At 40.2% G+C, this 21080-nt stretch overlaps 1 protein-coding gene across 2 annotated transcripts in view; it reads right to left on the bottom strand.

Moving 5' to 3' along the window:
* Positions 1-1043: 1043 nt before the first annotated feature.
* Positions 1044-21080, bottom strand: part of LOC140739687 (ephrin-A5-like) — a 197323-nt gene continuing 177286 nt past the window's right edge. Inside the window, exons 3-5 of one of the 2 annotated variants that reach the window (XM_073068075.1) lie at positions 10279-10344; positions 9853-9933; positions 1044-3670 (exon numbers count right to left, since the gene is read on the bottom strand). In XM_073068075.1, coding sequence (XP_072924176.1) covers positions 3552-3670; positions 9853-9933; positions 10279-10344 — 266 coding nt within the window. In that variant the 3' untranslated portion in view covers positions 1044-3551. The remainder of the gene's footprint in view (positions 3671-9852; positions 9934-10278; positions 10345-21080) is intronic. The other variant, XM_073068085.1, reaches the window with a different exon arrangement.

The following is a 21080-nucleotide window of genomic DNA, read 5'->3' on the forward strand; positions in this document are numbered from 1 at the left end:
GTATTATTTATAGTCTTTAATTAATAAATAGAAACGGCTTATCCGCTGATTTTGGGGAAGTACTGACTCTGCGGAATGATCTAAACTATCATGGGTCTTATGTGAGATGCAAAGCGGCCGCTCGAGATTCATTTTACATTTTAATACTCTGCCGTTATAACCTAATCTCATTTTGCAAAGGGAACAATTTCAGTAGCTCATGTTTTTATTATGTAATATTAAGATCAAAATTTAATATCTTGCTGTAAATGATCGTAACTTATGTATAACGATGAAGCATAATATTGAATGAATAACCAAGTTTAAAGTTTTCAGGAGCTTTGAGTGCCCTGTACAGTGTTTTTTTTTAGTAGTCGGAGCATCTCGGCTTGCCAGTGGGAGCAAGGAAATTAAATTATCTTTGTTGCAATACCTCATGTTGCAAGAAAGGCGGTCTGGAATTGGGTATCACTGCAACAGATACGAAATCTTCTCCCTTGCACCAGGGCGACTTTTCCAATTCCGCAAGACTTAGCGTCAGTACTAAAGTGTGAGGCAAATTTGTGCTGGGAACCCTTTCCAAACGGGAGCCAGCACCCAGACGTGGCAGAAAGGCGATTTCCAGCCAACTGGATCCCGCCGGAACGGAACGGACAGATATCAAGCCATTCAATTTCTTTTCCACTTTTTCGAACTTATTTTCCTTAAGCATTTTAAAGGCGCTGTGGTAGAACTGACCATATTCCAAGTTAACCGTAAGATGTAAAGAATTACTGTGATTTTGATAATGAGCCTCGCCTTGTTCATTTTTAATGCCAGGACCACTCGGATTCAATTGAACTGTATAGCTGGTTTTACATTTCCGTAAAAGTAGTGCTTATTTTCTAAGCTATTCCCCCCCCCCCTAAAATTTCACTTCTGCGCGCATGTAGTCGGATTTAGTTTGTACAACATACCCAAGGAATTTTTTCGCAATAAAACACGCAATTTTCTGAACGTGAGGTATTTTGCCCTTTAAACCACATCTCCCGCCCTTTAATGGCCAAAGACACAGAACACTGTGATGATGAACATCTTTAGTTTTATTTATGTATAGTTGCTCAGACACGTGTATATACAAAACAGATGTATAGAGTATCCACATGGCAGAAGACCATAGGTTTGTGTCTTTCTCTTATAAGCATGTCAAAAAAGCACTCTTCAATAAGTGCAGAGAATCTGCATTTCAAGCGGTTCTTGAGCAGGGCAGTACAGGCAAGGGACAACAATGGCTGGACTCTAATATCCAGACGCACAAACAATGAGTGACTCTGACGGAGTGTCAGATTAAGCATCTAAGACAGATTTAGCAGACTCCATGAGTAACCTTCAGCATGCCAGCAGCATTTATTAAACTGTACAGACAACGGCAGCAACGCTATTGTAAGAAGATTCGTCTCGCATCAGAACAGTTTGGGGGCTAATGCATGGGAAAAACTCGGAGTTGCCAAATAGAACAGATTTACCCATTCACCGCTCAATGAAGGCTTGGATGAAAGCAGGGAACAGCTGATCTACGTGGAGTGAATAAAGGGGAGTGGATTAATTTCTATGCTTCTAAATTTATAGAACCATTTCTATTCCACATTGCAAGGTGGGTCAATCAGGGTGTTGACAGGTATACGCATCCCGCTTTCTGTCCCTGGAACGAGCTGCTTCCACTCAAAAGAGGGCGAAAACAGGAGACAAAAATTACAAAACTATACCGGACAATTTTTCGGGGTTTATTTTTCTTACTGGAGTCCATGAGCATGCCACAATGATGCTGGCAAGATCTTTCCACAAAAATATTCGCTTCATCTCTGGGGCAGGAAGAAACAAAAAAAATCGGGAACACCAATCAACAGAACCAACGTGCCTCTTCACACAGGGCTTCGCCATCAGAAATCCACATCACCTCAGAAACATTTAGGACCAATATTCTGAATGTCAAGTCACAGTTTTTTTTTTGCTCCCCTCTGTTCATCGAGAATAAGCAATTTTTTTTTTTGCAGGCTGCGCCCAGATGTGTGCTTCCAGCTGTTCGCAGCATTTCCACAATCGTTGTAAGCCCCTGTGAGGACTGTTGAATCACATCTTCCATTCCAACAATAGATCTGTTTGCTTAAACTGCTCAATCAAATCCAGAAGTTCTATTGTATTCAATTATAAAAGATGTAAGAATTGGAATTAATACTTTATCAAACACTATTTACAACATAGGTTGCTAATAATACAGAATTTAAACAATGTATTTTTTTCTTTTTTTGCCCTCCAGTAAAAGGTACAAATCAATGTACTAAGCTAACACTAATGTTATAGACTATTACAGGATACACAGTATCCACTGAACAGACTGATCCTTATTTCCCTGCTTTTAAAAAAGGCAACTAAAAACAAACAAGCAAAAAGTTGTTGGTCTCGAATGTCCTCCATAACATCAGGGGTGTCCAGTTTATGTTAGAATCCTCCAAGTGTGTAATAGTAATAGTTTCATATTGAGTCTTGCCATCAATTGATGTAGGCACTGATTTGCCTAAACAATCAGAAACTAAATGGTCAAACATTAAATGGTAGCTTACGGTGCACAGGAAAGGAAAATGCAATTACTGCATCACTATTACAGAGTTGGATTGCAATCCAGTTTTACAGGAAATAAACATGATGCAGTATTTTACATAATCAGTTCATTAGCTTTTCACTTTGTAGAATAGGATGTCAAAATAAATTGCAACTGTTATGTTATTCACAATGCCTATCCTTATTCACATGAAAACTATCCATATTACAAATGAAACCAGCGTTTCTAATCTACCATTTACGTTTGTGTTTCTCAAGAAGTTCATCATAATGCTTGTAGCCTATTGCAACATGCACCACTCTTCAGTGCTGTGGTGATTCCCAATTTTTTTTTAAAAAAAGACTAAGGTAGGAGCATTTCCTACAAAAAATGCAAAGCCCTGCTAAAGAGCACATGAAACAGAATGTGAGTGGAAAATACAAAATATTACAGACCGTATTAGCTACTGCATAAGCACAGGAACTCTCTCTCTTCAGACACGTTCAATTATAAGTCCCAAGAGGGATAGGGTTATATCTATTTGTAAAATCTCCCCTAAAGTTCTGACACGGTGATTCGATGCCTTGCGTGATCATCTTACAGTATTGAGTGATAAGGTATAAATATTGCATGGAGGATTAGAACCCCCTTGGGTTTCAGTTCAATATTCTTATTCTTCAGTTACTGCATCTGCCGCTACTGTTTCTCATCTGCACTTGGATGACAAGAGCCAAACCACCTAAGGGTACTTTGAAAGAAGAAATGCACAGGAAAATAAGAATCATTAGTCTCAAAATATAATTTGGCATTTTTGCAGGGGTTTATCAGTTTGGACACATCATCCCTCTTAAATTGCTCTCTACTCTCCGGACAGAAAATAAATCTTATGCCTGGATTAAGCTGAATGTCCCCCTCTTCAACAGTGCAGTTACAGAACTCGCGATGTTTCCTGATCCAGCCATGCTGTGTCAGAGGTTCTTTGTATTGTCGACCACTACAATGTTGAAAGCACCAAGAAAAGGAATAGTACAGTCGCCAAAAGTAGCGGGGATATCCTGGGTGCTTGGGCATCATTCTCGCCTCGCGATGGTTCAGCTTCATGGATAGTGTCATCTATTTAGACAGAAAGAGAGAAAGCAATGATGTTACATCAAAAACCAAATGAATGATTGCTCCCCAGTACTTTATAGACACATTTACAGGTCCACTAAGTTCCTTGGCCAACCCCATTTCATTTGACACATTTGCAAACCACCTACAAAGCACCTAAAATTCTTGTTTCATTTCAAACTTGAAAACCTTTCATTTGAGTTTAATGAAAGACAAATGCAAATTAAAGACAGTGCCTGGGAGGAGGCAAGAAGCAGCTTCAATTACCTCAAGTGAAAGTATATTTCAACTTAATTTAATGCCAAGGAGCTAACTAATTTCTGTAGAGTTTGCTCAACAAATTGAAAAAATACAAATTATTTCATGCACCACATCCACTGTTAGCTTTCTCATCAAATTATTTAGAATTAATTTAAAATTGTCTGTTGCATGTGTGCTGCTGGCAGAATGGAGTCACATCCCCAATATGGAGGTATTTAGATTAAATTCATTCTAATGAATTCAAGTAATTCAGTTGAATTCAGTGTTTATGATTGTGCTTGCAAAAATAGACATTCAAACTGCTTGAGAAAACCAACAGAGCATCTGACTGAGTTACACGCAGAAAATGCTGCAGGAGCTCAGCAGGCCAGACAGCATCTATAGAAAAGAGTACAGTAGACATTTCAGGCTGAGACGTCGCCTGTATTCTTTTTCCACAGACGCTGCCTGGCCTGCTGAGTTCCTCCAGTATTTTGTGTGTGTTGCTTGGATTTCCAGTATTTGCAGATTTTCTCTTGTTTCTGATCTGAGTTGCTGCCAGTATGTTTGCAATGACTTTCGTTTGTACCCAGACAGAAACTAGCAACAGCCGAGTGGCACACCAAGTATATTTCTTCACCTAAACTTGATTTGTAAATGAAAAACTAATATAAATATGATCCATTTGTTGCACAGAAGACAAAATCTGTATCACCAGCTGTAAGTTCTTCTAAAATCTATCTTAGTTGCTGTCTCTGAAAGCAGGAACCACAAATGTAGGATAGGATGTGTTTTCTGTTATTGTCTCAAACTTATAAAGATAATGGCTCCAGGAAGAGGAGAAATGACTTCCATATTTGCTTATCCTCAGTTATCTGAATTTTCCTCCTTTGGCAAATGGAGTCTTTGCCAAAGTTACCAGCCTGTGCAATCCACTTAAACAATAAAAAAATGATACGAGTCTGTGAAAGTCTCTATTCACTTTAAATCCTGCCTTATCTAGGAAGTGCCACTGCTAAAACTCTGGTTGACATTTCTACATATTAGCAAATTATTTTCAAAATTATTTGAATGCTTTTAATAATATTTTTGTGATTTAGCTAACAGGAATTTTTTTTTCAGAATAGTGCTAATAATCACAGTTAATCCACAGGATTACCTTATCACGGATGATCTTTTAGACAGACTGACAGATGGAATATTCTAAAGCTCAGCTTTTGTGTGGAAATCTCTGAATTTGTGGACTCAATTGTCACTTCGTACATTCAGTACATTTACTACTTCTATGGACTACATTTTAAATCTAATCCTTTCAGCATGTAACATGTTGCAGTGTTTGGTTCTGATTCAAACCTTCAAAACCTCAACCGCCTCGAAGAACAGTGCCACACTGGTACACTCAGCGGCCACTTTATTAGGTACACCTGCTCGTTAATGCAAGTATCTAATCAGCCAATCGTGTTGCAACCACTCAACGCATAAAAACCTGCGGACATGGTCAAGATATTTAGTTGCAAACATCAGCATGGGGAAGAAATGTGACCTAACTGACGATGGCCGTGTTGATGCCAGACGGCGTGGCTTGGGTATCTCAGAAACTACTGATCTCCTGGGATTTTCATGCACACTAGTCTCTAGGGTTCACAAAGAACGGTTCTAGCTGACAGGAAGGCAACAGCAACTCAAATTCTGCACATGCGTTACTACAATGGTGCGCAGAATAGCATCTCTGAGCGCACAATACCTTGAAGACAGAACACCATGACTGTACACTCAGTGGCCCTTTATTAGGTATATGAGGTACCTGATAAAGAAGTGGAAACTGTTCTTTGGCAAATATTCAATATTTAAATATCCTGTCCTTGGTTTTAAATAGCCAAGATACACTGATTTTTCTAAGCACTGGGTCATATTCAAAACTGGCTTTCAACCCCATAATACCTTCATTCCCCAGCATTTGTTATCAGCTTCCAGCCATTCACTGTTTCTCCGTTTCTCTAATCTCCTGTCAAAAGTAGATCCTTTGCTTATGGTCCTCTCATTTCCTTTCACTTTCTAAACTGTTCTGTCCCACTACACTCTGCTATTAATACCATACTGAACACGTATATCTTTGTTCGTGTCTTTACTCACTTCTCCCCAAATTCCTTGGCATCCTGGCCAATTTTCACCTCTCATTTCAGCATGCATTCCGAAACGTTTGGCTACATGGTTATAAATGGCCATAGCTGGGTAGTAATAATACTAACAGCAATCTCTACTTTGATAAGGATTAACTTGAAACTAAAGACCTTGAAAGAACTACTCAACATTGGGACTAGTGATAAAATTTAAACCCCAAATTCCTCACTGATGTATATTCTGACCACAAAATTCCACTTTCCTCTTTCAGCGCAGAGAGATTTTAACATTGCAATCTATTATCTGTTTATTTATTGAGATACAGTAAGGGGTGGGCCCTTCAGACTGTGCTGACCAGCAACCCCCAATTTAACCATAGTCTAATCAAAGGACAACTTACAATGACCAGTTAACCTACCAACCAGTACGTCTTTGGACTGTGAGAGGAAACCGGTGCACCCGGACGAAACCCACACGGTCACAGGGAGAATGTACAAACTCCTTACCGGCAGGGGCAGGAATTGAACCCGGGTCGCTGAATTGTGTACAGGGTTACACTGGCCACTACTCTACTGTGCCACCCAAATTGTTTTAATTAAAGTGGACTTATTTCAGCTCTGTGGGAACTGCTGAAAAATACAGTGCATCTTGTGTCCAGGTTAGCTGTTTCCATGTGATGTGAACTACAGTCCTGTGCAAAAGTCTTAGGCAAACGTATATAGCTAGGGTGCCTAAGACTTTTGCACAGATAGATAGATAGATAGATAGATAGATAGATAGATAGATACTTTATTCATCCCCATGGGGAAATTCAACTTTTTTCTGTATATTGTTTAATACAGGAAGGTGGTTGGGAAACAGAAGTAAGAGTACTGAGCTTTGTATTAGCTCGACAGTATTAAGTGTTATTTGGTAACTGGGAAGACATAATATACAATATTCCACAAAAGTCTTAGGCACCCTAATGATATATATGTGCCTGAGACTTATATACAAAACCGTACCATGGGGTGGCACGGTAATGTGGTGGTTATCACAACGTTTTACAGTACCAACAGCCAAGGGTTCAATTCCTGCCCCTGCCGGTCAGGAGTTTGTACGTTCTCCCTGTGACTGTGTGGGCTTCATCCGGCGCACAGGTTTCCTCTCACAGTCCAAAGACGTACTGGTTGGTAGGATAATTGGTCATTCTAAATTATCCAGTGATTAGGCTAGGATTAGATCGGGAGGTGGCTAATTCTGCACTGTATCTCAATAAATAAGACTTTTGTCCAGTAATGTATATAAATATCATTATTCAAAAAAAATTTCAGTAACTGTAGTTCAGCTGATTCTGTATTTTTTGAGAAACTTCTTGGTTTCTCTGCAGCAGATGTCACACTACTGAATCTGTCTATTTCAGAGAATATTATTATCACGGGAATGTCTCGTTAACATTCTAGTTTGCATTACTTTGTAGCATTAAGACAACCACAACTGCTTTCCTTTATCTTTTCCTTTGTTCCAGCCTTCAATCTTATTACACTCAATAAATGGCCATTACCAGGCTTTATGCCTCATTCTTGACTGCTGAAGTATTTCTGGATCACACGATTATCAGGATCCAACAGTACTGAAAGGCTCTGGTGAGTTCTACCAAGGAATGTTAAAGTGCGGTGTCTGGTTACTTGTTGATAGGCTTGTATTCACTTCTGAACAGATGCTCAAGTCAAACTATCCAACAATCCGTTACTCAGGATACACACGACTGAAGATGCTGGAATCTGGAGTTAAAAACATGCTGGAGGAACTCCGCCAGTCAAAAGACAAACAGATAACTGATGTTTTGGCCCCTTTTACTCAGGGCCTAATGTTACAAATATAGAAGATGGAGCTTGGATGCTGTCATCATGAGTTTATCTCCAAGTCATAAGGCTATGTGCCCAAGACTCATTTACAGGAGAATGAACAGAAAATACTCTGCATGACTCGACAGTGGAGCACTCAGTGACTGTTGCACTAAAATGTTATCTTTCATTTGCGATGGCTAATACAAGGGGGCATGATTTTTAAGTCCTGAAGAAGAGCCTCAGCCTGAAACGTCAGCAATCTATTCATTTCCATTGACGCTGAGTTACTCCAGCATTTTGTGTGTGTTGCTCATAATTTTAAGGTGATTGGAAGAAAGCAAGGGGGATGTCAGAGGCTTTTACACAGTGAGTAGGTGTATGGATCACCCTGCCAGGCGTGGTAGTAGAGGCAGGTACATAACGGACATTTAAGAAACTCTTAGATAGGCATATGGATGGAAGAAAATGGAGGGTTATATGGGAGAGACGGGACAGATTGACCTTAGAGTAGGTTTAAAGGGCATCGCAACATCATGGACCTAAGTGCCCGTAACATGTTATACTGTGCAACGTTCAATATGTTCTATGCCCTACAGCTGATCTAATATGATTCAACGTAAATGATACTGAGGAATGTTCTGGATGCCATTTACGTGCTTTTATCGTTTGCACATTTTTTCCCCTCTCTCTCGGCACACTGGGTGCTTGATGGCCATTTTTAAAAATGGGTTCCTTTGAGTCTCTTTGTTCTGCGGCTGCCTGTAAGGAGACGGATCTCAAGGTTGTAAATGTACTTTGAACTTTGAGTGATTCAAACAGAATTATACAATGATTCTTGGTATCTAGGTTTTTTTTATATATAAATAAACACACAAAAAAGATAACCTAGTTATGTTATTTGTCTCCTTGATATCAGTGTGATCCAGCCGCGCACTAACTCTCAAGTCCTATCTTCTACGGTACTGATATAGGTACAGGGGGCCGAAAGGCCGCCTTATGGGCCATAAATTTAATACAATCCTACAATAGAGATAATGCATCAAAACATGGTTCATTGGCTGCACTGAGCTTCAGAGCACTCCAGTCTTAAACAATCCCACATCAATATAACATCTTTCTCAGAGAGCGCAGTGCGGAATATGATCCCGTCAATCTAGGCCGAATCTAAAACCTGATTCCTGAAGTGACAGGTGACTCAGATCCACTGTGCCACTCAGAATAATGAGGCTGACACATTTCTTCATGTCAGGTGCACTAAAACATCGACAGTAGCAGACAGCAAACACAACCAAATATACTCAGAGACATAAATGCTGGTGGCAGACTTTAATGAAAAGGACAACATTAAAAATACAAAGACACATAAATATGCTGCAGACAGATTTATTTCTGCTCAAGGCAGTGACGCTGGCCGATAGAAGCCTGGGTTCTACCAAACTGAGGGGGCCAGATGTCACAATGTGACAATATTTTCAGGATATATTATTCTTCGAGTGCATCAAAACTGGAATCCCATTCAATTTTGGAACAACCTCCCCACCCCACACCCCAATTTTAAAAAGTTAGTCTCATGCTTCGTTTTCATAGGTTGTTAGTCCGTTTTTATTTATGCTAAACAGATCAATTTCCTTATTAGAACAATTTTTGTATTAGCTTCTTTTTTCCGTGAAGCAAATGCAATATAACAGTTTAAAAAAAAACCAGAAGTATTCTATCTGCTGGATATCCCACTTCAATTTATTTGTATCGAGGAGAATATCCAGCACTGCACAGAATAGCAATCTGGCACAACATGCAGGAGTTATTGCATTGTCTTTTTGCAATATAGAGAGAAGAAAGTCATCAAAAAAAAAGAGGAGAGGGAGGGGAACAAGCTTTCAACACTGAACCCATGCAGGGCATGCAAACTGTGAAGGAGGGACATTTAAGAAAAAGGGTTGGGGTGGGGGGGGGGGGACAGACGGACTGGTTAAAAGATTCTCTAAGCATACTAACCTGCTGGTTCTAATGAACTGTCTACTCTGTCGTTAGGATCGAAAACACTTTCATGTACACCTACAGTTTTCGAACAGCTGTCTATAACAAAAATAGAAATAATAGCCAAATATGTTAGTGTGACATTTTTTTTAATTTCCCTGATTTTTTTTTCTTTCTCTTTTTTTTAAAAAAAAAAATCATTCCACGTTGTGTCTTGCTGAACCCGTCCATTTGGTTCAGTCGTGGTAAACTTTCAGAAACAACAAGTTAGCAACTATCATCAAAGCTGAGTGAAGAAATGTAAGAAAACAAAATGATGGAAAAAAACACAGAAAATGTTATGTACAGAACAGATACCACATAGGATATGCACAGTATGAAAATTTTACCAGTGCTTCTCACATGCACTAAAGCCACCCCTGCAAACCCGCGTAAGACACTTACTTGATTGTCGCACAAGGACTTTCAATTTTAAACACGTCTTCTTTCCATTATCTGGGATAGCCGAAGCTGTGGAATGTGAAAAGAAACCACTTTAAGATTTTGTACATAAGTAAATCAAACATCTATTTTCCCTCTTTAATTTACTGCAGGTCAGAACACTTCTAAGAGCAGTAATTGTAGCTGACATGGAAGTGAGTTGTTCAGATTTAGAAAACATTGAGAGTGAGATTTTACAGCAAACTGGGTAAAGACAGCGCATTCACTGAGTGGGATTGCTTCATAATGATAATCGGTTCAATGTCAGGAGTTACAAACTGTGGCATTTGAGGCTTTGGAAAAGATAACTTGGAATGCTTTGAGTTCTAAACCACAGATTTGATTATCTTGATGATACAAAGTTGAAACATCACGTTCTGCGGTGAAATACATTCTTAAAGCTTTGATTCCTCCCCCTTCTAAAGATTTCAAAATACAGTATGTAGCAATTGTTTTTTTTCGCTGAACATAACAGCATGAGCAAAAGCTCCCACCACATTACACAATCAAGTATGTAAGACAAGCTTTTTACTTTATCTCGGTACATGTGACAATTATCATAAATCAACCAACGGGCTGCAGTCTCTACTACTAAATGAAAATGCCACAACTTGCTAATAGGGCAGAGTATTTGAGATTAGTGTTTACTGGCAGGAAATGACCACTTTCCTGTGGGTTCTGCTAACCCTGTGCAACAAGAGGTGTTGTTTAAATCTAACGGACTGTTTAATTGTCCACAGGAAATCCAATAAGATGGAGCACGAACAGGTTAGGCAAGGCCTGATATTCTCAGCATCTGTCACTCACTGCTTACCCTCTCAAGCAGCAATAACAGGACCAACAACTGGCACTTGAAGCGAGGTGATAAAGATTATCTACATTTGTCACATGTACAGTGAAACACGTCATTTTCGTCAAATCAAATCAGCCAGGATTATGCCGAGGGTAGACCGCAAGTGTTGCCCTGCTTCCTGGCTCCAATGTAGCATTCTGACAACTCACTAACCCTAACTGTACATGACTGGAACGTGGGAGCAGCCTGGAGCTTCTGGAGGAAATCCGCAGGGTGACGGGGAGAGTGTACTAACTCCTCACAGGAATCAAAGCACACATTATAACCAGCCAATTGCCATGCCAAGCAACTTCCAACTGCCCACATGTGAGCAACAACCTTCTCTTGTCCTTCTGCTTGGTGATATGATCTCCCGGCTTGGACTCTGTTGGGTAGCACCCCACCCCCACCATTCAGCACAGAAGCTCCGTCCGTATTTCTAGCACAATGAGATGGTTGACTGGCAGGGGGCTTCTTGCCGAGGAAGACCAACCATACCCACTCCTTGGCAACCTGTGTGGTCAGTTGGAGTGGAAGTTAGATGGGGAAGTGGGGGTGGGGTGGGTGAATGAACTCCGTAAATGTTGGACACTCATGGCACGGTGTGTTGCCGAGTTGGACGCAAATGCACCAGGCCTGATCAGTGAGGTTGCAGATGACATAAAATGATGTGTTTTGGAAAGTCAAACCAACGCAGGACTTGTATGATGAATGATGAGATGAGAGACGACCGTTTAAAATGGATCGCAGGGACAACACGAAGTGTGGAGAGTAGATGGAACGGTCTACCAGAGAAAGGTTGAGGCAGGCATAACAGTCCATTTAAGAGGAACCTGGAGATGTTTTGTAGAGAAGAATTTCAGTTTTATATGCACCACTCTTTCAGATATGTGTGCATCATTGAGGAGGGATGTGAGGATTGGAGGGAGATTGGCTGAATGCAGGAAACTGGGACTAGCTGAGCGGGCACCACGGTCAGTATGGATTGTTTGGGCCGAACGGCCTGTATCCCGGCTGGATTGTTCTATGGCTCAATATTAGTTACCTAAAATACCAGCCAACCAAGCAGGGATATTTTAGGCAAATAATGACATGAAATCAGAAACTGTCCCTAGATGTATTTTTTTTAATACTTTGGCTCCCTTCAGGGTGATGAACATGTAAAGTCCATCAAAACAACTCAGCTGAATCTTTCTTTGTTAGAGCAGATAGTGGATACTAAATCACATCATATCCCAAACTGTTACAGCTGAAAAATATCAATCAGCTACAGACAGAGGGATTATGCTGCCAGCACGGACAGGGGCCAGTTTATGTACACTGATTCCCAGTGAGGGGAACAGTGTGGGTCATCTCGGCAAGCTCAGACAGGAGTTCAGCAACGATTGCTCAGGCTTCCTGATCAACATGCACATTAGCCACAGGCACTGGGGAGCAGCAGGTGAACATCCGGGCAGACATCCTACCCCACTGGCAGCTAAAGCAAGAATCAAACAGTGCTGGAAATCTGAAATAAAAACAGCAAGTGCTGAAACACTCAGTATCAGTGGCCTCAAATGTAAGTCTGGCTTCTCCACTCTAGTGCATTCAGCCCAAACTGTGTTTGTTTCCAGCACTTTCTGTCCAGCGTTGCCAATTAAAAGGCTTATTAGCTGTTTCCTAATCCATTAGATCAACTTCAAAAGAAAATTAGTAAGATATACTCAGTGGCTGCTTCATTAAGTACATGCTGTACCAATTACAGTGGCCACTAAATGTATGTTCATGGTTTTCTGCTGCTGAAGCCCATCTACTTCAAGCTTTGATGTGTTGTATGTTCAATGATGCTCTTCTGCACACTACTGTTGCATAGTTATTCGAGTTACTGTCACTGTCCTGTTACCTCGAATCAGTCTGGCCATTCTCCTCTGATCTCTCTCATTAACAAGGCGTTTTCACCCACAGAAGTGTCACTCATTGGATGGTTACTGTTTCTCATGCCATTCTCTGCAAGCTCAGGAGACGGTTGTGCAGAAAAAATCGCAGGAGATCAGCAATTTCTGGGATACTCAATCCACCCTGTCTAGCACCAACTATCATTCCACAGTCAAAGTCACTTGGATCACATTTCTTCCCCATTCCGATGTTGTGTCTGAACAACAAATGAACCTCTTAATCACGTCTCCAAGTTTTTTATGCATTGAATTGCTGCTGCCAAACGATTGGCTGATTTGATATTTGCTTAATGACCTGGTGTGCAGGTATACCTAATAAAGTGGCCTCTGAGTATATCTTCTTCCAACAGAAAATAGATATGCACACAGCAGTTTTCACGTGAATTTTGCAAGTCTGGATCTATGCAATAAGATCAGTGCTTTATAACCTGAAGGTTTTTCCTGTTAGCTTTAAACTAGTCATTCATTTGTAAGCAGTGAAAAACCTCCAGAAGTCTTACTAAGAAGAAAGATAGCAACAGAGCAGAATATCCAGGCTGTAAAATAAAGAGTGAGGGATCAGAAATGAGAAATGATGTATAAAAATGTATCAGAAAATCAGAGTTATTAAGTTAAAGGCCGCGTGACCCAGTTTCAATTCAGCCACTGTCTGTAAGGAGTTTCTACGTTTTCCCCATCACTGTGTGAGTCGGGGTGCTCGGGTTTCCTCCTGCATTCCAAGGACCTACAGGCTAATGGGTTAATTGGCCACATGGGTGTAACTAGGCTCATTGGGTTTGTTACTGCTCTGCTTCTCTAAACAAATAAAGGGGGGAGATGGTGCAGCAATGGGACGGCTACACATGGAAAAAGCAGAACTGGCCAAGCTATAAATACTATTAATAAGATACAGTGAGATCATTTAGCTTTTGACAAGTCAAGACTTGGAATTAACTAAGATTCTTATACTTTCGAAGAGCATGAATTAAAAAAATATCCACAAAAGGGTTGGTGCCCAAGAGTCCCTAAAGTAGACACTAGCTATTTGTATGATGCCACAGTGTGCTGTGTTTAAAAGAATGCCCCTGATGTGATAATGGATCAATCAGCCTTTGTTGGGCTCTGTTCCCTGTTAATTTGCTCAGTGGAGAGATCAGACCTTATACAGGAAAGAACTCAACCTGTCAATACAGAGTATAACCCTGAAAGATAACAACTGATGAAAGCTTTACCCTGAACACTACGACGATCTCATGTTCCCTTTCTTACTAGAAAGCTTAACGATGCCAGACACGAACTCAGCATTTGTTCCATATTTATCACTGACTGGTCAATTATAATCTCACAACCACAACAGCCCTTTTACAAGAAGGTGCGAAACAGTTCCGGAGTCGGTGAAATTCATGAGCTTGATTCAAAGCTGCATTTATTTAGCAATATAAATTTAATTCTGAAAGTCGCTCGGGGCCCCATTAGCCAAGAAAAATGAGCAGAAACAATACCTGTGAAGTTCATAACTTGCAGTTACCAGTTCAAAGTCTTTTTGATGACAATATTATTATATAAAGCAGGTGGTTACCTGCCTCTCACTTGGAAACTATGTGAGCATTTCCACACCTTGTTGAGCTTCCAGAACGAGTCTCGAGAGAGAGAGTGAAAGCTTTATTTATTTGTTTACTTATATAGAGACGCAGCACAGAACAGGCCTTCCAGACTAGCGAACCGTGCTACCCAGCAATCCACTTATTTAACCCTACCCTAGGACAATTTAATGATCAATTTACCCACTAACTGGTACCTCTTTGGACTGTGGGAGGAAACTGGAGCAGCTGGAGGAAACCCACGTGGCCATGGGGAGAATGAACAAACTCCTTATCGACTGCGTCATAATTTAACTTTTGAACTCTGACGCCCCAAACTGCAAAAGGGTCGCGCTGACTGTTGCGCACAACGCCAGATGTTTGGGTTTTGTCAGAAACACAGTTAAAGCTGGCATGTTTCCAACGAGGCACATATTACAGGTGTAATTACATAGAGGCTGTTATTACCATCCCTAGACTTAAACAACGAGGAGAGCAACAACAATTACGAGAACTACCAGAGTTGAAAACACAACCGCTCACAAAAGCTGGCATTTATGCCCACTGCCATCCCAAATTCCTTGGCACATGAGAAGTCAATAACCCCTAACCCACTCTAAATTTCCCCATTACATATACAAGCTGTGGTTTTATTTAACACGAGCAACTGGCCATCTGACAGGATAATACAAGCCACACACTGGCAGCTTTAAACTCGATTTAGTCGGTGAGAATTTCCACTGTGCATTGTGGCTAGTGTGAAAGAGGCAGTGTCCAGAATGGCAGTTTTACTCTGCTGCAATAGTAGTGGCACCGCGATCACTCAAGTTGAGTATGATGTTCTCCGAGGCATAGTCTATCGGTGGCTGCAGAGACTGCTCCAGGATCTGCGCTGTCGGTAAGAGTAAGTGGTTGCTGTGGTTAGTGGTCGGGTCTTTTGCTTGCTCAGTCTCCCCCTTACGCAGCTGCCACTAGTTCTCCGCGGCATGGCGGAGGTCACTGTCATGTGACGCTGCTCCCTACTGAGCGGATTTCCTCCAGGTGCATCTTGTGAATGCAAAGTCTTCCCAGTTCTTAGAAGTCACGTCAAATTCCTTCAGGCTGACTTTGATGTTATCTTTGAAGCGTTTCCTTTGCCCACCAGGGGCTCACTGACCTTCCTTCAACTGGGAGTGAAAGATCTGTTTGGGGAGACATGAGCTAGGCATCCGGAGACATGATCTATCCACCTGAGTTGCTTTAGTAGCATGTTATATTCCCTCACTAGAATCCACAGGCAATAAATACTCTTGTTGCAACTTGAAAGGAGGCAGCAGTGGACAATACAGAATGATGGCCTACTCATCCGAATCTCGAGTTTACACCTGTCAGTCAACGTAATCGTACAGATTGTAATAATACAAGAAAGGGAAGTAGTAGTTTTATCGCTCATCAAGGTTGCTCTGTCATTTGTTTCTGCATGTCAAATCCACCTTCCTTGACATCAGATTCCCTTAATGCCTGTAAATCCATCAACCTCAGTTCTGAATGATCTCAACAACCAACAAACCACAATCCTCTAAAGCAGGGGTTCCCAATGTGGGACCAACAGACTCCTTGCTTAATGATATTGGTCCATGGCATAAAAAAGGTTGGGAACACCTGCTCTAAAGGTAGAGAATTCCATAGATTTACAACCATCTCCATGAACAAAAGAATTCTCCACAACTCATTCCTAAATTGTCACCTCCTTAGCTTAAGATGATGCCTACTCATTTTGGATTCCCTAAAATTTTGGGCATTTTTTTTTCATTAAAATCTGTTCGCATTCTTCTAAACTCCAGAGAGTATTTGCCAAATTTACAAGAAAATTCTGTCAGGCTCCTGCAAAAGCAAAGTGGCAGTGGAAAGCACATCTGGAAGTTATCAATCCATTCCTCAAAGTTAATAATTTGCTGATATAAATCTTCAAAGAATGTTCATTTTTTAATTGATTTTTGTCTCATTCACAGATCATCTGCATCCATTTGAATTCCATTGGCTCTTCAGGCTTGGAATTCTCATGCACACTGACTTCAAGAAATTGGATCACATCTAAAATTTGCTGTATTACCCCACTACATCTTTCCACACATCCCTGCTCTGCAGATCCCTGGCTTCAACATATTATGCTCTTCACCCAGTCCAGCAAAGGCAATGGAATTACAAGATGTTAACTCCCAAATCAACTTTACAAACCCGCCACATTGCTACATCATTCTTCATTATCAAATCCCTATTCAAACCCAACCTCTGGGGCTAAATTTTCCAGTTTCTTGATCGTGAAACAACTCCCATTTAAAATGTGCATTTTAGACACCAGTTGCACCTGAACAGTACTGTTGGAAATTATAATGAGGGTTTACAAGCGGTACGGGTATTGCTGTATTAATATATTTTATACCTTACAAAGATGTCACTTTAAAACAAATTATTGGTTTAATTTCAAAAATCAATAAACTAAATATAAATGATACTATCATCATACCTTAATATTGTAAATCTTCAATTTAGAGATGTATTTAGGGAGCCATTATGTCACTTTCTAGAAGGAAATAGTTCCCTTAAAAGAGGCTAAAAAATGATACAAATTCCACAGACAGAAGTAAAGAAATCAAAACTAAGTTTAGCTGAATAATATTGCAAAGTGAAATTTTCAGCATTTCCAGACAGCACTCCATTCATTCACTTAATATGTAAACTCTGTCACATGATGTTAGATATTTATTCTGTTTAATTTTGAATACAATACTTTTAGCTTGATTTCAATTGATCTTGTTACTGAAAATGTGTTTCTTAGACTGCCATGAAAAATAATAAATTAGATCCCTTTAACAAAAATGTTATTTTTTCACATTAGAGTATAGAACAATACAACACAGTACAAGCCCTTTGGCCCATGATGTTGAGCCAAACATATAACCACGCTATGATCAATCTGACCCTTCCCTCTCACTTAAGCCCTTCCATTTTTCTTGAAGCATATGAACTTTAATTTTCATACACTTCAAGAGATCATAGTGAGACTATGAATGCATACTTTCCATCAGCTAAGACCAAATTCTACAAGACGACTTCATCAGGACAAGGGCCTATTGTTGGATCATGGCCCGAAACATTTATTCCCCTCCATGGATGCTGCCTTGTTTGATAATTCTAAGACTGGAGGGGATAGAATCAAAATATTTGAACTGAAGTAGAATCCAATATGCTTCACAGGTACAGATGTGATGAGTGAGGCTCTCTTTTATTGATAGTATTCTATTATGGATTTATTGAGTATTCCCACAAGAAAATGAACCCCAGGTTGTATATGGTGACATTCATGTAATTTGATAATAAGTTTACTTTGAACTTTGGATTTGATGTTATTGGGAGCATGGTCAACAATGCTTTGGAAAGGATCGAATGTGGGAGATCACTGGAATAAGCTGGGATCGAGGCAACCAAGACAGTGAAATTCTGCAGCAGGATAAAAACCAAGGCAGGATTAAAAGAGAGCAATAACCTAAAAGTGCAAACCTGTGGTCTTAAGCATTGCGTAGATGAGTTGTCTGCAGCTCGCCCTGTTAGAATATAACGCACCAAGGTTGAAAACAGTCTGTTTCAGTTCAGGTAGTTAACTGGAGAGGGTTGAAGGTGATAGTTTGGAAACAGAGTTTGTGGCGAGTACTGAAGACAATGGCTTTGGTCTTTCCAATATTTAGTGAAAGTCTTTGATTATCAGTGCTGAATTGCAGACAAGCAGTTAGAAAATTTAGTGATAGTGCAATGATCTGAAGAAGTGGTGGTATGGTAAAGCTAAATGTGATCAGTACAGTATTCCTGTACCAATAACAGGTAAAATGAGGGGTGACCAGCATCTAAGTTTCCTAAAACAGTCTGCTTCTCTAGCTCTACTGAAGATCGTCAAGCCCTACTTACCAAAAGCAGCATCAGAGACACAAACCGTCATATAAGCCGCATACTTGTGGTACCATAGTGCCATATAAGCCGCATACTTGGGTCTGCAAAGCCATCCAAAACATGAGCCTTGGTTATGCTCACGAATCCTGATTACCCTGTCTATGTCTCAATGATGTAGAATGATGTTTGCACTAAGGTTCTACATCTTCAGAGACAACACTCATATTTTGAGTTTTAACTCCTTTTCAGCTGTCCTGAAACATCCTGACCTCATGAAACCTGCTATGAAAACTCAAGGTTCTTTTCCATTAAGTGAAGAACCAAATCAATATGTGATATGTACCATTGTAAAAAGGGGTTAACACCAATAATTGCAGCAATAATTGACTATCAGTTATTTTAAAGTATCTGCCATTCCTTTGTGCTATAGAGACAAACATCACTGTACCTTCTCATCCACTCGGAAACTAATATGGAAATACCTCACTTTAGAGAGTGCAGAAGGAAAAGCATTGAAAGTATGTACACCAAAAGACCATAATACATAGGTGTGGAAAGGCCATTCAGCAAATTGAGACTATTCCACCATCCAATCACGGCCAACTTATTATCCCTCCCATCCTCATTGTCCTGCCTTCTCCCCGTAACCTTTGACGGCCTTACTAACCAAGAACCTATCAACCTCCGCTTTAAATATACCCAAAGACTTGCCCTCCACATTCGTCTGTGGCAATGAATTCTACAGATTCACCACTCCCCGGTTAAAGAAATTCTTTCTCATCTCTGTTCTAAAGGGACACTGTTGTATTCTGAGGCTGTGCCCTCTGTCCCCACTATAGGAAACATCCTCTCCACATCCACTGCATCTAGGCATTTCAATATCCGATAGGTTTTGATGACAGCCCCCCTCATTCTTCTAAACTCCAAATGATTACAGGCTCAGAGCCATCAAATGCTTCTCATATGTTAATCCTTTAATTCCCGGAATCATTCTTGTAAACTGCCTCTGGATGCTATCCAATGCCAGCACATATTTTCATAGATACGGGGCTCAAAACTGCTCACAATACTCCAAGTGTGATCTGACCATCATCTTGTAAAGCCTCAGCTTTATTATGTATGGGAACAATGGGACCCTAGACAGGCTTCATTCGCCTCAGCACTGAATGAATGGCCTCTGCAGCTGTGGACTCACTTTTGAGGTCTCTGCAGTTCATGCTCCACATCTATTACCTGGAGGTTCTCTCTCCCTTCCCCCCACCTTTTAAATCTACTTCTCATCTTTGTTTCTCCAGTCCTGCTGAAGGGCCCTGATCCAAAACGTCGACTGTACTGTTTTTCCGTAGACGCTGCCTTGGCCCGCTGAGTTCCTCCAGCATTTTGTGTGTGTGTGCTGCTCGGATTTCCAGCATCTTCAGACCTTCTCTTGTTCGTTCACATTCCACATGTTTTTGTTTACATTTTTCTACTATTTGCACAGTTTGTTATCTTTTGTAAATTGGATATGTGGCAGTCTTGTTTTGTGTGTGTGTTTTTAATGAATTCTATTGTTTCTTTGTTCCGTGATTGCCTGCAAGAAGATAAATCTCATGGTTCTATATGATATACGTCCATACCTTAATAATAAATTTGAAATTTGAACACTCCTTTAAAAAATAAAAGTATCTGCTCTGTGACTATGGTTTTATTACTGATCATAAACCAAAAGCCACTTTACAAAATAACCAACTTGACCAAAAATCTTGAAGCAGCTTAAAAGTTTTCTTTAAATCACAGTGTTGTACTCTGCTATTATAAATATAATGGGTGGCAATTAATGCATTAAAATGCCTGTTTTCTTGTGTTTCTTTAAAAGTAATGCAACAAATTTGAGTGCTGGAATGTGAGACATATTGCAGGAGTGTGAGTTTTCCTCATCTTATTTATGTTCCTGCTCACAGGATCACAACTGATCCTTCCTGTCTCTCACATACAGTAAAATATCATCAAGGATGTCTGAGCTTCTGGAAGACCTGCATTTGTGAACAAAGGAACTGATGGCTGGGTGAGCCTGCTCTGAAAATGTAACAACTAAACTTCGGACTTCCTTTCGCACTTAATAGAAATTACCTTGAGACTTCACTCAACAAATTCCATAAAATGGCGATTGGTTTGATTTATTAGTTTCACTAAAAGACGTTCACCACAATCTATTTCTAGAGCGATTCCATGATTATTTATTTACAGAATATTTCTTGTGTAAAACTATAAAAAGTAGTCACAATTGAACCATTATATTTTGTCATATCGCCATTATGGACATCGGATCAAGTCCTGTTTCACGGCCCCTAATCTGAACTAAACGGAGTCAGAAGTCACAAATCAGTTAACCTCATGCTGGGATGACATTTCTAAATTACCTCATACTCTCGGCTCACAACAGGAAGCACTGGCTGCTAAGGCCTAATCTGAATTGGTACTTGTTCCTATAACAGCGCAAAACCAATGAAACCTCAACAAGCGTTCAACAGCAGTATC

Source organism: Hemitrygon akajei, chromosome 2 (assembly GCF_048418815.1).
Source record: "Hemitrygon akajei chromosome 2, sHemAka1.3, whole genome shotgun sequence".
Classification (NCBI taxonomy): domain Eukaryota; kingdom Metazoa; phylum Chordata; class Chondrichthyes; order Myliobatiformes; family Dasyatidae; genus Hemitrygon; species Hemitrygon akajei.